Source organism: Ochotona curzoniae, unplaced genomic scaffold, assembly GCF_017591425.1.
Source record: "Ochotona curzoniae isolate NIBS_2020 unplaced genomic scaffold, NIBS_Ocur_1.0 contig_2364, whole genome shotgun sequence".
Classification (NCBI taxonomy): Eukaryota; Metazoa; Chordata; class Mammalia; order Lagomorpha; family Ochotonidae; genus Ochotona; species Ochotona curzoniae.
Genome location: NW_024465434.1, coordinates 523,295 through 541,562, shown reverse-complemented (window position 1 = coordinate 541,562; position 18,268 = coordinate 523,295). Strand labels below are relative to the sequence as shown.

The following is an 18,268-nucleotide window of genomic DNA, read 5'->3' as shown; positions in this document are numbered from 1 at the left end:
CCTGTCACTTTCCCTTTTCAAAATGTGTTTCAGTGCATATGTGTATGAGAGGGCGCCCACCTGTTGATTCACTCCCCAAATACCAACAGTAACAGCCTCCATCTGGGTTGAAGCCCAAGTCCAGCTGGGAACCCAGGAGGAATGCAGTCACTGAGCCATCACTGCTGCCTCTCATCGTCTGCATTAGCAGGAAGCTGGAATCAGAAATAAGCTGGGCATCAAGCCCAGGTACTCTGACCCAGCACACAGGCATCTCGACCCACGTGCCCAGTCTCCACTCCCTATTTTCTCCTATGGATCCTCTCTTGGAATGCCCTCCCCAAGCTAACTATACACTTCTATGTGGAAAAACTCTGCATTCTCTACATGAAACACAATGCCTACTAGGTGGTAATCGTATGTCACACTGACTGAGTGAAGGTGCGCTCTGAATGCGGTGCTGTGGATAATGGAGGAACGAGAGTGTTCTGGAGGTAGAAGATGAGACACGAAGCTGCACAGATGGGAGTGGGTCCTGGGTTTGCCTGGGTTTCTCTGTGGATCGAAATCTGTGCACTCTCAGGCAGGGAGCTGGGCAAAGTGCTGAGGGAGCTGATGTGTCTCCCATCTCACATCTGGTCTTTGTGGCTGCTGTGTGCTGAGGCTTGGGGTGGAGAAAGAGTCGCATTGGGCATAGGGAATTCACCTCGCAGACCGCCACCATGGTCTGGTTGGCCGAGGTGGTCCTGGCATGAGGGGTGGAGCTAAGACAGGTAGCAGTGGAAAATCTTGAGATGCATGTAGAAGGCAGAAGCAGTTGAGGATGTAAGGGTGAGGAAGCTTTCACATCAGTAAAAGGAGACACTGGCAGGAGGTTCGGGTGAGCAAACCTCCTGCAGCAGCTTTAAGTGCAGTGCCCATGAGCCTGAGCCTGCAGGGCTTGGCTGCTGATTCTGGGGCTGGGGGAAGCTTGCACACAACATGGAGCCCTGGAGTCCATCCTCTCAGCCACTCACAGCATCCTCAACTGGACCACTTAGTCCATCCCAAAGGCACCATGCTCCTAACCCTGCGTCCCTCCCTTTTTCCTCTTCCTCCCCTCTCTCAGTTCCAGCTCACTTCTTAACTCCTGTAGAGCTCTTGACTGGGGAAATCCTGCTCAGCTGGAATCCCCAGGGAACCACAAGCTTCAGCCTTCGCTCCATCCACCCCATCAGGATCATTTGTAGCCCGTTGTCTGCTCTGCAGGCCCGATGGATTTCATCACAAGCCACTCTGTATTCCTCCAGGCCATTGAATTCTACTCTGCATCATTTACTATTCCCCTAAAAACTGTCTAATCTTCTCATTCTCCCCCTCCCCTGGAGGAGAGGGGACATAGGCATTTCTGAATTATGTTGGACCAGTATGTGAGTTACACTTGTGTGACTGTCCCCGGGGCTGGGGTTGTTCCCTCCTGGTGTTAATAAATGTGGTTGCCTTTTTGCCATACTGAATCCACCTGTGCCCAGATTTATTCCAGTGACACTTCAAAGGGTGGAGAGGGATATTTTCCCTGCATTCCTATAAGGGACAAAGGGTTTGACTATGATAAAGTAGACCCATCTTTTTTGTTTTTCCCCTTGTGTTGACCATACTCCTGATGTCATTCATAATATAGATTTTAAACAATGACTTTTAAACATTCAAGTTCTGAAATCAGAACAAAGATTTGCATTGTAGAGTGGAGAAGCTACGGGACTCACACCATCCTAACAATGGTAACCAGAGGCTGGGCTGGGTCTGTTTCTTAGGTTCCTTCCAAGGCCTTCACTTACCCTACAAGATAAGGCTGGGATCCTGCAGTTTCACTAACACTTTACACAGCAACAACCACACACACACAAGTATCAGTTTCTTTTTCTTTGTTGGTCATGTCTAAATTTCCAGATTCCCCAAAGTTTATGGAATACTTGAGTAGGTATTCATTCATTTTGGGGCACTGCCTCTTTCTAGAGCAAAGAATCCCCTAGTTAAAATGAACGAATGAGGGAGGGAGGGGCAGCGTGATGGCTCAGTAGGCTAATCCTTTGCCTGCAGAATCTGGCATCCCATATGGCCATGTCTTAGCTGCTTGCGGTCTGGGAATGCAGCAGAGGATAACCTTGGAACCCTGCACCCATGTGGGAGACCCAGAGAAAGCTGGCGCCTGGCTTCGGATCGGCTCCAGATCCGTGCCAGTGTGGCCATTTGGGGAGTGAACGAGCAGATGGAATCTCTTTGTCTCTCCTTTTCTCTGTAAATCTGCCTTGCCAATAAAAGCAAGTAAATCTTGGTTTTTTTTTTAAATTTTTATTTTCCTGTAATACAATTCCTTAGGCTCAGAGATTTCCCCTTCCCCTCTGCCCTGCCTCCCCGCCCCCACCTTTTTCCTTATAACAATACTATAGTCCTTCAACAACAGTCACAACTTCACCATCCTTCTATATAAGTGTTTCATGACATTGCAGGTGTAGACAATGGTATAAAGTTCAGCACTCTATTGCCAAGGTATGAATGTTAAAAGAGTGAATGAATAGGTTGGCTACGTGCTACCAAGTGAGCAGCCGGAGCACACCAGGGGAGGTAATGTGCTGTGCGGCTACCCACCCAGGGCTCCACTCACCACTTTGTTTGAAAGCGACACAACCAACTAGAAAGGACAGACACAGGGCCGTCTTAATTAAGCAGACGGGTGGGCAGTTTGGACGACAATGAAAGGCATCTGACAAACTTCTCAACAGCCCAGCCTCCTTTGGTAATCACACAGGAGTTAATCTGACCTCGTGGAGGTCAGTGCAGACAGAAGGGTAATTCGTCCAGGCAAGGGAAAGTCGTGGGTGCCCCTGCCCTCCCTGCCAGCTCCCTCCTCGGTGGAATGTTCAAAAGTTGGAAAGTTGACCCTGATTGTTCATGGAGGTTGTGATTCGCTGGGTGACCCTGGCCAGGGTCTTTCGGGCGTCCCTAAACGCCTGCACCTGGCATTTCGGTACCCGAGGACGTTCAGGTTCTCTAATTTTCCCCACCTGGTGGGCTCTGGAAAGAGAGCAAACTTATTCGGCCGCCCCCTCCCCCCGCATGCCGCTGCTCCCCAACTCAAAACGTAATTTGGGGTCTAGGAACAACCCCAGTAGCGGTACCCTGAGTACAAATGGAAAGGACACCACGGATCGCCCTGTCCTCCGGAGTTGGGGCCGACGACGACGCTGTTCCAAGCGAAGAAAGAGAAAGAAAGGAGGAACGCGCCTGGGGAGCAGAGGCGAGGGAGGGCTGGGCAGGGGCGAGCGCCAGCCGAGGGCGGGGCGGGCGCGGGAGGGCGCACGAGGGGGCGTGGGCGCAGCCGCCCGCGCGCCCCGGCCGGGCCAGGGGGAGGGGCGCCGGCGGGCGCGGCGCCTCCCGCCCGACTCAACAGCCCGCGCGGCGGCCCCGCGGCGGCAGAGCGCGGAGCGCAGGGGAGCGCAGGGGAGCGCAGGCCGGGGAGTAGACGGGCAGCGCGTGGCGCGGCTGCCATGGACGTGCAGTGAGCCGCAGCTCAGGACGACTTCCTCGGCGGGCGGCGCGGCGCGCGGAGCTCCTTGGCTGGCGGTGCATTTCTTTGGTCACCATGAAAGGTGAGGACGGCGGCGGGGTTCGAGGGGCGGGCTGTGAGGACGCACGGGGCGAGGGGGGCGATGAGTTCCAGCCTGCACGAACGTTTCCTTGCCCTACTGTAGCCCGGTTTGGGAGCGCGGACTTAGGAGGCGCTCCCGGCTTTGCGCGCTGGGCACCGTTCGCTGGGCTCGGACAGGGTGCTGAAGCGCGCCAAGTATCCCCTCCCCGTCACGTCGTTGCAAAGTAGTTGGAAGCCCTAAATTGTTGTTTACGGAGTCCGGGGTCCAAGTTTTTAATTGAAAAAAGCTGTGGAGGAAGAGTCGGCGGCATCCTCACGCCTCGCCGTAGATTTTCCGCTCTGTGGGGTTCGCCAGCCTCGCCCTGATCCTCCTTTCTCCCACCTTGGCCGTGGCCCGGTCCAGCCGTCGCCGCGTGCGGCCGCCCGGCCGGCTGTTTTCTCCTGGACCGGGGATGGTCTGAGAGAGCCCTTCTCACATCTGGCAATGATTAGGTGCCCGCGAAGTTCAGCTGGCTCGGGAAGCGCGTTTGGCATCTTTCTCCATTCGATCTACAGACTGGAAAATAACTGCTCTGCGTTCCGCGTCCTCGCCGTGGCACACGCATGGTCCTGTTCCAGTCCCCCATCCCCCACCCCTAGGCGCGGCCGTCCTCCACGGGCGGGTTTATGGTGGGGGTGCGATGTTATCTACCTTGGAAAAGAAGTCCTGGGAGAGGGGTTTGGCTGGGTAGCCTCTGTTTTAGTGGAAGCACGAAGGTTTGTCGGCAGTCCTGATTTATATGGGAGATAAATAATGACAGCGGAGGCATCAAAGGGAGTTGTTTGGTGGGGGACTGGTGTGTGTTTACCCAAGACCCGGGTCCCCGGTTTGTGCTACAATAACGCCGCGTTTCTGGCCTTCCGCGGCCCTGAGGCTAGGGGCGAGATGCCGTCTGATCTGGCTGTGATTGCCTTGACTTGGCAGCCTCGTTGTTCCCCAGGGGAAGAGTCGGGGGGCACCTGGGAGACCCCCTGCACTGGGAAAGTCACTTTAGACTCTTCTCTGAAAGTAGGCAGGCGCTGAGCCCCCGTGGAGCGATCACGCCCTGAGTGTTCCATCGCCTTGGGAAGGGGGTCGGGAGACCCCTGGGAAGGAGGACGCTTGCTCGCAGGTGAAAACGGCCACGCAAGGCAACTGTGAGGCTTTCTGTCGAGAGAAATTTCCAGATGCGGTCTGCCCGCCTTCTTTCTCCTTCCTTTCTTTCCTGCCGCGTTTACCTGTTGGAAAACACGCGCATTCCTTAGCCATTCCTTAGCCTTAGCTCCCAGAATCGACAGTTTCACCGGGCTAAAGTTACTCCCGTGGCTCTCTGATCTCCATTCAGCCAGGCCGGGGACTTTGGAACTCCTGGATAAGATCATACACCTACTCTGCCAGCTCCCACGTGAGTTCCTAAAGCCTGAAACTTAAAAAAAAAAAGTTTTTCTTCTTGGGAGAATAGCAGAGGTTGAGAGGGTTGGCTGTTACTGCACTCCAAATTAACCTTTAGCGTTAATTCAAAATCTGCATCGGAAAACACACCCCCTGAAACGAATTTCTGGGGAGATGTTTGCTGCCTGGTCAACGCGGCAAATGGTTCTGGCTTCACCCTTGCGTCTGGTCACGGCGGGAAAGCCCCATCCACCTTCGGCGCTTTTTGGGGGGACTGGCGAGGGGGCAGGGAACACCCGCCTGCCCACCCCTTGACCAGGCACTTTGAAGGCCTTTTAAAAAAAATGTCAGATATTCACTAGGAGGTTTGCTTACCAACTGTTGGAATCCTTTTGGCTGGTGAGCCGCGGAAGGGAGGGGCGGTAATAATTATTTAGTACCCGCTAAGTGCCAGCCACCGTGCCTTTACAGATGCTGTAAAGTTAATCCTCTCTACCGCCTATGGCTGGATGTCTTAACCCTCACATTAAATAAAACTTATTCTTCATATTTTTTGTGAGATAGAGGAAAAGAATTCCCATTCTCAACTTCACTCCCCAAATGCCGGCCATGACTGGGAGACTCAAGTCAGGAACTCAGCCCGCGTCTCCCATGTGGGACCCAGGAACCCAGGTATTTGAGCCAGGATTGCGTCTCCCAGGAGACCCCTGCGTTGGCAGGCAGCTGGCGTCAGGAGCCGGAGCTGGGACTTAGCCCAGGTACTCAGATGAAGGACACGTCCTTACAGTGTACTGCCTGCTAAGCTGAATGCCAAGCCCCTTTCTCATGTTAAAGTTCAGCTTCTCAAAGAAACAGGAGCTGGCGAGCAGACAAGCCTGCTGCTTCCTTGCTTTGCAAGGAAGGCCCTAGGACTGCAGAGAGGGCGACCTCTAGTGTAGAGAAAAGTTAACTCTCAGACCATTAAGGCGGGCGGAGGGCGGAGCCAAGCCCTGGGACTGGAGCTGCCCGGCCCCATGGGGTGCATGGCTGGACAAGAGGAAAGCAGCCTTTGCCAAGTGGAGTTATTTTCACCTTTATGGTCGTAGGTAACCAACCCAAGATTCTTCTGGCTTCCTAATGATGTCACTTTATGCTTTGAAAAGTCAGTATTTCATGGGAATTTGATTTTCCTAAGCAATACAAGGTGGTGATCGGCATAATCATGCCTATTGGGTTACACGTGGTTCTCTGTGTCTGCAGATTCCGTGATGAAAAATAAAGAATTGCATTATACTCAATATATGTAGTCTGTTGTCATTTTTGCTTAAGCAATACAATATAACACGTATCTATATAGCATTTACATTGTATTAGATAGTTTAACTAAAGGGTATGAGAGAGGATTGGTATTTGAGACGCCTGTATCCCACACGTAAGTACCCTTTAGTCACGTAAGTACCCTTTCTGTCACTACGAATCCTGGGAGGCAAGAGTGATGGTTTAGTCATTGTGTCCCTGCCACGCACACTGAAGACCTGGACCTCGATCCTGGCTCCAGGCCCAGCTCACCCCCAGCTGGCCCCCAGCTGGCCCCCAGCTCACCCCCAGCCAGTGTGAGCGTTTGGTGAATGGACCGACTCACAAGAGCGCTCTTTCTTCCTTTAGTCTGTTTCTCTGTCTCTAAAATAAATGAATAAAATTAGAAAGTCTGGGAACATATGGGTAAGTAATCTGTACATACTCTGTGACTGATGACACTTGAGAATCTGCGGATTTGGGGATTCATGCCCGGAGAAGTGGAGTAAGGTCCTGGAACCAGTTCTCCTTGGCTGCCAGGGTTCAACTTCATTAACTCAGAAGATTGTTTGGCCAAAAAATGAAACCAATGGGTGCTACAGAGGTTAATTTTCCAAAACCCACTTAGCTCCTGTGCGAGTTAGATGCCTTTTCAAAACAACCGCTAGACTTTCTGCTTCCCATGTACACAGCTTCAATGCACTGGTATTTGAAGAACCCAGTGGGGAGTGTGGTCCTGGCTCTACCGAGAGCCACAGCGCCACCTATCGGTTGTGTTCCGCAACCATTGTCTCTGATCTAATCTGTGCATTCCTGGAGTCGTAGGTACCAAAATAATGACATCATTATATATATTGCCAGAAGAAAAAACTTGCCTCCTTGCTTCCATGCTTGAAATCTTCCAAGTTGGTTAAAACATGAAGCTTTGATTTACTTCCAATTTCATTTTCAATTAGCTGTGCCACACACACACACACACACACACCCACACCTCAGGGTTTTCTGACACATGTTCGCTTTCTTTAGGAAGGAGTCTGATGCCTCTAGACTTAGGTGTGCCATTTCTGAATCGCATTCTTGGGTCTGCAAGTCGGAGATGTGGCTGAGTTTCAGTGCAGCAGCCTTTGTTGCCTAAGAGACGACTGAAAACAACTACCACCGCTTGGGACCACAGAGATCCAAACCACTGTTCTAATTTAACACAGAGAGGAGGTTGGTGCCATCGAAACATGGTGTTCAACTGCTTATTTTTGTGCTTTTGTATATACACATTTCTGAAATACTGCTTGGCAATAACACTTGCAAAATGTGCTAGTCAGCAGCATGCATCGGCCACCCTTGCGTTTCTCGTGTTTTTGGGACTCTCAGTCTCCTGGCTTTGCCAGTGTCTTTTTTTTTTTAGATCCGTGTTGAGGATAAGCAAACAAGCATGTGTGTCTGGGGGACTGCATTTCACATTGCAAGAACCCTGCTTTTTAAAGGGAAATGAAAACAAAAGGAGACCTCGTTCCCTGTCCTGCTTGAGAATTGTCCTCCTTCCACAAGGCACATTTACGATGTAATTATACTTTTGAGTTGTCATTAGTTTGGGAGATGCTGGACATTCTGAATCTGAGGTTTGATTATTGCTAAGTATAGATCTTCTCTGTGGTCTCCTATACAAGTTCCCAATTGTTCCCATGCCGCCTCTGCTGCTTTGTCCTGTGGCTCTTCTGCTCCCAATGGTATGCCTAGGAAGAGCCAGCAGATGATAACTTCCAAGTTGTGTCATAACCGGGTGTCTGATTTCCCTCATAAATACTTATTCTCATTAAAATACTGTTTCAAAACAGCTGATGTGGCTGCTGCCAAAGTAAGTCAAATGGCCTTTGGAGTGTTAACTTTCAAAAGGGAAAACCGATATTTGAATGTGGTGATAGAGGAAGTGTGTTTTACCTTGGGTCAACTCAGCATGTGGATAGTCTGTTAGGGAGGCAGGTCTGCTACATGTATCCCTGGTGGGAAGAAGGCAGGGTTCCAGGAGAGGAGGGCCTCCCCGCCAGGCAGTAAGTGCATGTCCCTGAAGGTGTGGGCTGTCCTGGCTTCTAGAGATCTGTGACTATGAGATGGGGGCACCTGCTGCAGATAAATGCCAAGCCTGGAGTCTGCCTGCACTGTGATTTGAGCTTACAAACAACTTATTTGATATTATTGATGAACTGCTTAATACTTCAGTTATTATTTTAACATTTATTTGAAAGGCAGAATGACAGGGTGAGAAGGGCAGAGGGAAAGAGGAGAAAAGGAAGGGAGAGTAGGGAAGGGAGAGAAGGAGGGAGAGAGAGTGAGAGGGAGAGATGAAGGAGGGAGAGGCGTAGTGAGAGAGATTGATGAATCTTCCCTTTTTTTGGTTCATGTCCCTGATGCCTGTAAGAGACAGGGCTCTTGAAGTCAGGGACCAGGAGCTCCATCTGAGTTTCCCACATAGGTGTCAGGGGACCAACGCCTGCCTCTCCAGGCATATTAGCAAGGAGCTGGAATAAGAAGCAGAGCATCCAGGACTGCAACCAGCATTCTGGTAATGGGATGCTGGTGTTGCTAGTGGCAGCTTCATCCCAGTGTCACAATGCCCTTCCCCGTATCCATGTTTGTTAATGTTTCCCATAATAATAGTTAATATTATTTGGTTACCTGCAATGCAAGCATTCTTATTTTCTCTGTTTTACAGATAGCTTCAGAGAGTTGCTGGTGTTACCTGTTTACACCCACCTAGAGTGTGTGTGTGTGTGTGTGTGTGTGTGTGTGTGTGTGTGTGTGCATGCATGTGCATGCGTGCACAGGTGTGCATCTGTCGTGTTGTGTGTGGGGAGAATCAGTATCCAAACTCGGACTATGTGATTATTCCAGATTCCAGAACCCTCATGTTAAAATTTTAGCTTGGGCTTCCTTCTAGCCACCCCCTAACATCATTTGGTCATCAAGCAAACATCTCTTTGTTGGGTTCTACTGTGTGTTCTACTCTGTCAGACCCTGGAAAGAGCAAGGTAGACAAGACCCCACTCTCTGGTCTCAAAACGGTAACAACCTCGCATTGAAGGTCTGAGAAGTGGTGCCTGTTCAGGCAGCCACTGGAGGAGATGGTCCAGACACCAGCTCTTGCAAAGATAAAGCAGATTCCAGAGCTGCTGCCCTGTGCAGTTTATCTTCTGGGAGGTTTTGCTTCTGGCAGCTGAAAGAACACGGATGGTCCTCTGTCATTGCCCCTGAACGAGTATTGCTGACAGATCTGCCATGAGACAGTGAAACATGGTTCAAAATAGCATTTTCAAGAGTAGACTGTAAGCACTAGTAAGTAAAATTAGTAAAAATAATAGGATGTAAATACTTTAAACAATGAGTAAGGAGGTGTCAGTATTTTTTTTAAAGATTTATTCTATTTTTTATTGGAAAGGCGGATATACAGAGAGGAGGAGAGATGGAGAGGAAGATCTTCTATCCAGTGATTCACTCCCCAAGTGACCGCAACAGCCGGAGCTGAGCCAATCCAAAGCTAGGAGCCAGGAGGTCTTCTGGGTCTCCCACATGGGAGCAGGGTCCCAAGGCTTTGGGCTGTCCTCTACTGCTTTCCTAGGCTACAAGCAGGGAGCTGGATGGGAAGCGGAGCTGCTGGGATTAGAGCAGGCACCCATATGGGATCCTGGCGCATTTAAGATGAGAACTTCAGCTGTTAGGCCACCGTGCCAAGCCCGGTGTCAATATTCTTTATGGAAAATATTTTATTCTTTATTGTTGGCAATAGTAAAGATTAAAATATTACTGATTTAAGACGGAGTTAAAGTGCAAGAGAGATAGGTCTTGCATCAGCTCATTGAAACACTAAATGGATGCAATGGCCAGCGCTGATCCAGCAGGCAAGAGCTACTTTTGGGTCTGCCATGTGGGTTCAGGGGCACTTGCAAGGTGAGCATTTAGCCATTGAGTATCACACTGGGCCCCCCTCACTTTCTGAAAAGATTGATTTATTTTGAGAGAGAGATTGATGATTAATTGATGAATCAGTCTTGCATCCCCAGATGGCGGCTACACCTGGTGCGGGGGCTGTCAGAAGCTTGTCTGAATTTCCTATGTGGGGTGACAGATGCTAAATGCTTGGGTCATCTTCTAATGGTTTTCTTGGACTATTTTCAGGGAGATGGAGCGGAAGTGGAGCAGTTGGCCCATGAACCTGGGCCCATTTGGGATGCCATTGTCATAGGTGGTGGCCTTACCCACCACACCACAATACCAGCCCAACAGTTTCTCATCATACCACTACCCAAAGCTTGAGGGAGGCAACTGTTCAGTCATGCAGTGATTTCATTTCTGTTTAAATAAGTGACACTTGAAGAGCCCACATCAATATGTTACCTTGTCAAGGTCCTTTTGATTACTTAAGGACTTTCTGTAATTGTAAAACAGTGAAAGCCAGAGTAAACAGAATTTAGTAGATTCAAATTCCAAGGGGATCGTTGGAATGTGTCACTCTCGTTTTGAACATGAGAGGTAGAGAAAAACAGACAGGGCTCCCAACTTCTGGTTTATTTCCAAAATGCCCATGATATCTACAACTGGGCTGACCCAAAGCTGGAGCCAGGAATTCAGCTTAGAATGGGAGGAACCCAATCAGAAAACTGACATTGGGAACAGGAATAGGGACTCAAATCTGGGTGCTCTGATGTGGGACACTGGTGTCCTCACCAGTGACTTAAACTCTAGGGCCAACACCTCCTGAATTTATCATACATGGTCAATTAGTACTCTTAAAAATATAAAAGAAATGCAAAAGTGTGCTTTTGGCAGAGCGACCAAGGTGCTGCTTGTGATGCCAGCATTCAATATCAGGGTATCTGCACTGACTCCACTTTCAGTTCCAGCTTACGGCTTATTTGCATCCTTGGAGGCAGTAGGCGATGGCTGAGGAACAAGTCTGGCAGATGTGAGTTGAGGCCTTAGGCCCCTGGCTTTGGCCTGGCTCAGCTGCAGCTGTTGCAGGCATTTGAAGCAGTGGAAGAACGATTCCTGTTTCTAAACTCATCAATAGAAAGCTTAAAAGAAAAGTGTTTTTTTCAGTGTTGGGGAAGATTTATTGGAGTTGGATGTATTTAATCTGACTTCTCTGTAAGCTTGGCAATATAACAATATCAGGAGAGCTAGGTAGTGCTTACTATCCTGAGCAGTTGAGCGTTTGACATCTGTGTGAAAAATGAACTTGTTACCATCTCTGTGGAAGTAGCTGTACTCTTGGATCTTCAGTTGTTTCCTTAGGAGCTAGACAGGTTAGGGAACTAACTAGTGTTTATAAAACAATTTATTATCCCAAGGTAAAAGAGTCCAACTTCAAGGAGTAGACACTTTAAAGTGCCTCATAAAATGGAATTCTGCTTTGTGAACCCAGGGGTTGGATCTGATTGCTCTTGGGGGTGAGGAGTGTGGGCTGTGAAGCTGGAGAGCCTGGTGCTGGACAGGGGCCCTAGGTCATGATGGTCCGTGTGATGTGGGAAGCCCATGGCATCTTCCTGGTAAGAGTTGTTTTGAGTTATCTAGGTTATCCTACATCAGTTGCTTAGAATGATGGCCAACTCATAAGAGCTTAAGACATGTTAGTGACTTTGAGATACTCTAATGTGAATATACTTCAAAAAGTTTACCCAGAAATGAAATTGCAAGATAAAATGGATTTTGCTGCCAAGCAAAATTAAGAGATGAGCTTTTAGCCCAGTGGTTGAAAAGTTCCAGTCAGAATGCCTGGATTTCTTGGCCACACCCGGCTCCTGGCTCCAGGTTCCAGCTTTTTGTTGATGCGGATCCTGGAAGGTGGTGGTGATGACTCCATGGCTGAGTTTCTGCCACCCATGTGGGAGACTTGGATTGAGCTGCAGGTGCCTGCTTCTACTGTTTTCAACCTAGCTCTCCCAGGGATCAGGAGTGAGCCGAGGGTGGAAGCACTCCCTTGGCCTTGCAAACAAAACAATTTGAAACGAATAGCTTTTATATGATACATGTTTCTGTGAGCATTTGGAGACCCCCAGCGTGCATGAATTTCAGACTTTTATTTTTGCACTAACATATACCACTTATTCTTTACATTTTCCGTGAACTTCCATAGGTCCCCTTGCCCTCTGTGATTAGAACCCCTTGCTCCCTCCAGGCAATGAGTTAATTGCTATTTATGAACCATTTGTGTTCATTTGATTAAGATGCATAGTTAGCCCACGAAGGTAAGACTTCATCTTTGTAATGAAAGTCATCTTCAGATTATATCAATGTGTTAAAACTGGCCCCGGGAGTAGGAGTGAGTAGTGTTCTGATGGGAGCAGCATAAGCTTTGGCGGCTCTTCAGCTGGTTCACTCCTGTCACTGTCATCTTTGTGTGATTAGACAAAAACCAGTCCTATGCCAAATGCAGGCTCCATGTTTATAGTGGAGTTTATGGTTGTGTATAGGATTGTCCTATTTGTGATTATGCTAAAGCGTCAATAAATACATTGTTTAGATACCTCCTGATGATGATGTAATATTTTTAAAGGGCTTTGAAAAAAGATTTATTTATTTTTATTTGAAAGGGAGGTTTACAGAAAGGAGAGAGAGAGAGAGAGAGAGAGAGAGAGAGAGAGAGATATCGAGAGATCTTCCATTTGCTGGCTCACTCCCCTAATGGCTGCAACAGCCAGGGCCAGACCAGGCTGAAGCCAGGAGATAGGAACTCCCTTAGGGTATTCTATGAGGTGGTAGAGCCTTCCATTAACGGAATCTTATTGAAAGTAGAGTGTCCAGGACCTGAACAGGTTCTCTGATATGGGGTGCCAGGTTCTCTGATATGGGGTCCCCCATGCCACAGTTGCAGTCCATTAAAGTTCTATTGCTCAAATCTAATGTCCAGTTTTATCTAAGAATGGTATAACATCAAAGAATCACTACATGAAATAAACAACTTGTCTCTAAATAAGCCTTAGACAGATGTGTGGTGATATGTATATATACATATATATATAGTTAAGATTTAAGATTTATTAAATCTTAATATGAAACTATGAAACTGTCATATTTCTTAATAATTGGTCCACTCATCCCTAACTTTCTTGCATTTATTGTTTAAGCAAATATTTAGCATGTACTTTTTTTTTCTGCAAAACACCATAGAATCATCCAGTAAAGTACATGAAGTACTGCTTCTGTCCACAAAGAGTTTTGCGAGCTGTGGGCACGATGAGCCTTCGGCAGCAACGTGTGGCGCCCCAGGTAGAGGGCAGAAAGTATGCTGCTGCAGGGCCAGATGTCCTTGAGGAAGACAGGGACACTTTCATTCGAAAGATTTGAGCTGATTCATAATCTTGACTCATATTTCATGTTTCAATTGACATTACTCTGATGTGAAGGTAAATGTCATTAGAGAAAATGTCTCAGAAGCAAGCGGGGGCTTCATCAGAGCTTCCGTGAGACCTTTAGTGTAGTAACTCCTGTGGGGGAAAACCACATGCAGGGATTTCCAAACTTTGTCTCTTCAACTGCATTTTGCTTCATGGTTTGTGATTCGTGATTACAGAATGAATTGTACATAAGTATATTACTTGGACGTAATTGTTTAGATTATTTAAGCATAAAGTTAAGTGATTTTAAAATAAGCAGATACATTAAAAAAAAAAATAGAGACCACATTCTTGTGCTTGCAGAGAAGTGGATGACCTGGACTTTTCTTGCCTGACTGACCACCACCTGTTTGAAACTTCTCCAAGGCCCTTATACAATTTGAGGCAAGGATTCAAGTCTTTGTCCTGGGTCTCTCAGGATCGGCTTGTGTGCCGGCCCTAGATGCTCCAGGAAGGAGGATGCGGGTGCCAAGTTTTGAATATCATATTTGCTGCCCATTTTTTAGGTTGTTGAACTTGGTGATTGCTTCGGGGGAGATTCCCTGTGCCTAACAACATGGGGGTTGAAAGTAACTCAGTTTTAGTAGCTTAGAAAGTTTTAGGAACTTAAAAAGTAACTGGAACTGTAGGTTAAGAACAATTGCCTGCCACACCCAAATCCTATGGAAGTATGCTTACTTAAGTTCCTGCTCCTTTGCTTCCGATTCAGCTTCCTGCTAATGCAGCCTGGGAGGCATAGGATGAGGGTGTGGCACCTTTATGGGTAACACACATGGGGTTCCTAGCACCTAGCTCTGGTCTGGCCCACACCGGGCTCTTTTGACCACTTGAAGAGTGAATCAACAGATGGGAGCAGGTTTGCTTGTGTTCTGTTTCCCCCTAACTTACTAATAAATATTAAAAAAAAAAAAGGAGGGGTGGGGGGTTGGGGGGTAGGGTGGAAGAGAGTGCCCCTTTAAGTCCTGGCTGCCCTGCTTCTAGTTCATCTTGATGCTAAAGACCTGGGAAGGTAGCCTAAGTGCTTGCTTGCATCCCTGCACCTACATGGAGACCTAGAAGAAACTCCTGGCTCCTGGCTTTGGTCTGGCCCAACCCCAGCTGCCTTGGTCATTTGGGGAGTGAACCAGTGAATGGAAAAATCTATTTCTCTCTCCTCCTCTGCAAATCTACCTTTCAGATAAATCAAAGATAAACCTTTTAAAAATAAGTAATAAACTCCTTAATAAGGCTGGACTGTAAGGAAAGGAACAAGATGCCTTCTCTCTCTTCATCCTAAAATCAAATGTTTACTGTTTTTATATCCGAATTACAAGGTGTGTCAGAAATTAAAGTCGTTTTGTCTATAATTTTGACTTAGAAAATAACTGGGGACAGGCATTTAGCCTCCGAGGTAAGCCACAGGTCAGTGTAACTGCAATGGAGTGCCTGGGTCATCGCCCGCTTCTGGCTCCTGACCAGGGCTTCCTGCTGCTGTAGACAATGGGAGGCAGCACAAGGTTTCCTGCGAGTGTAGACACTGGGAGGCAGCAGTGATGGCTCCAAAAATTGGGTTCCCGTCTCTCCCAGCCTCTGATTGCCCTGCTGCTTTTGGCCATTTGGGGAAGTGAATGCTGATGGGATGTCAGTCTGTCTCCCTCCTCCTTTTGCTCCTCTCCTCTCTCTCTTCCTCCCCATCCTGTGTCTCTGTTAGCCTCTCAAAGGAGTCAAACAAAACGATTATACCATTGAATTATAAAGTGATCCTAATGTTACAAGACATGAAATTTACAAAGCGACTGGCTGATGGGCCTAAACTGCTGAATAGGGGCCTGATAAATGGCTCAACAGGCTAATCCTCTACCTATAAGTGCTAGCATCTCATATGGGCACCTGTTCATGTCCTTTCTACTCCACTTCCGATCCAGCTCCCTGCTTGTGGCCTGGGAAAGCAGCAGAGGATGGTTCAAGTCCTTGGGATCCTGCACCCACGTGGGAGACCTGGAAGAGGCTGCTGGCTTTGGATCTGCTCAGCTCTGATTTTTGTGGCCACATGGGGGATGGATCAGTGGGTGAAAGATATTTCTGTCTTTTCTGTATGGTAAATCTGCCATTCTAGTAAAAATAAATGAGTATTAAAAAACACTGTTGGGCAATCTATGCGTACTTAAGTTGCTGCAGATTCTTCAGCCTTTTTTAGTAGGGTGGATGGGAAGATCTGCAGCAACTGAACAGGAAGTAATCCTAATGACCTCAAAAATATCCCAAGCCTCAGATATTTATTTTATTAATTATGGCCCAGAATTGCCAATGGGCCAAAAAGGGGAAACTATTTAAGGAGTCCTGTAAAGTTTTTTTGCATTTGTAAACATATTAAATCATAACTAACGGAGTAATAATGCCCCCTTATCCTTGGGAGTTGGTTTCCAAGATCCTCAGTAGATGCTGGTAGTCACAGATAGTACTGATCCATTTTCAATATCATATTTTTCTCTCTCTATATATATATATACCGTTGGTCACAGAGATTGAAAATGAAAATTATTATAACGATATGCTATAATTGGTTTTGTACATGGTTTCTATCTCATGGGGCCCACTCATTGAAAAGCTTAGTGTAGAGGCTGTTTACCAGCTGGTTGGGTAGCAGCCATGTATTTCAGTAACTGACAGAATTACGCTGTTCTAATCCTGAAAGTAGTGACTGAAAAGCAAAGGCTGGGCACGTACTCAGGTATACGGAATGGGTTAACAAGTGCATGTGCGTGGATGGGAGATCCCTGTCCACAGCCTCTCCATCTGGCTCTTAAATGAAATCAAAACTGGCGATGTTGGTCAGGTAGGCCATTGTTGGAACCCACTTTGTGTTAGGAACTTAAGGCATCATGTGCAAACTTTTATTCAGTTGCTTTTCAAGTTGAACCCTTCCCCTCTGGCTCTTTGAGTACATTTTCTTCCAGCTAGCAGCATCTCCTGGACCTGGTGACTTCTCCTTTTGTCTCCTTGACTTTCATCTTCCATTCATATTCTCTTGCGTTGCTTGCTTTGCTTTATTTTAAATTTTGGTCTGAGTTAGAGATGCACATAGTCAATATCACCGATTCATTATGAAAAACAAGCTTTTTGTCCAGCCTGCCTTCGTCTCATCAGTTTCCATTCCTAAGGTAACCTCTTGGTGATTTTTTATAGCATTTTCTTTTGGCATTTCCTGCTATTTTTTCCCCCTGATGCTTAACAAGCCATTCCCAAATCCTGTAGCTTAAAACAGTAGCTGTTTGTTTGTTCTGCAGTGTAGACCAGGGAGGATGGGACAGCACAGCTCGGCTTCCTGGGTGGCCCAGCTGGAAGGGTGACTTCCCTGGAGTGTCTGACGAGTCCCCAGGGGTGCTTGAAATGGCTGAGAGCTGGTTGTCTGTCTCAGTTTCTTGTCCCCTCTGCAGAGTCCCTACTCCTCCAGGACTCACTCTTTGCTGCAACAGGGTGACTGCTGGCTGCAAAAGTTCGGAACACAGATACCGAAAGGCCTCTCAGGCTTGGGCCCCACAGTCACCCCCACCTGGTCTGACCAGATGTGAGGGAAGGAAGAAGATTTGCATACAGAGAGCAGGGAAGAATCTTGGTGACCCTTTATACTACCATCCATTCAAACCTCCAGGCCTCCATATTTCTAAGAGACGTCCTTATGATGCTCTTACATATATTTTTTCCTCGCTTTTGACCTTAGGTGTTGTGTACGAATCTGCCTTTACAGCAGACAGATGCAGTTCTCTCCCACCTTTGATCTCCATCTGACAACCCTTAAGGGCCGGTCTTGTTTCCTCTCCCTGTGAAATATTTCAGAATGTTCATGGAGAATGGAAGTAGAAAAGAAGTTTATTTTGGTACAACATTTCTGAAAAACATGCATTTAAGGACTCATCCAAAGACTGATTAAAAGCCTATTGTGGAAAATATATGAGTTACAAAAAAAAATTTATACATGCACCAAAATAAACTTATCTTTCCTTTCATCTTCTATGGACTGTTTGAAGTATGCTTGTTGTTTTAAAAGTATCTTGGTTCGACCCACAGTCATTGTTTCTGTTGTTATGTCAATGTCAGTGCTCTTCACAGCTGAATCATTTTTCTTTTCTTGAATAATTTTGGTTTCCCCGTTAGGTAATACTCTCATTTTCTCTCTCTCCCATATGCAAATATGTATATGTAATAACTCATCCTCAAGGTGTCTTCCACTCTCCCCAATCTCTCTGCAGTGTATTCAAGCATTGTAGTTTTTCCGTTTGTTTTACCTTGAGGAAATCTTTCGTGTAGCTTTGCTTTTTTTTGTTTGTTTGTTTAAAAATGTATTTCTTCCTTCCTTTCTTTCTCCCCCATCTTTTTCTTTCTTAACATTGATTATTTATTTGAAAATCAGAGGTTTGATAATCACACCCTCATTCATCTCCACTCTTCATGGAGTCCACTGGATATAAAACTTTCACATACTATGCAAGTGAATGATTTAAGGTATACAATTCAAAATGTTTTTGGTATATGCTCATGCATTTCACAAACATTGTTATGATCAATATCAGAGCATTTTGAACCGCCAGAAGAAGCCCATGTCCAGTAACT

General features: G+C 47.1%; 1 protein-coding gene across 1 annotated transcript in view; it reads left to right on the top strand.

The window, feature by feature from the left end:
* Positions 1-3,411: 3,411 nt before the first annotated feature.
* COLEC12 (collectin subfamily member 12) overlaps positions 3,412-18,268 on the top strand; it is a 177,857-nt gene continuing 163,000 nt past the window's right edge. The window contains exon 1 of the mRNA XM_040974023.1: positions 3,412-3,608. Within this exon, the coding sequence (XP_040829957.1) occupies positions 3,602-3,608 (7 nt within the window). The 5' untranslated portion in view covers positions 3,412-3,601. The remainder of the gene's footprint in view (positions 3,609-18,268) is intronic.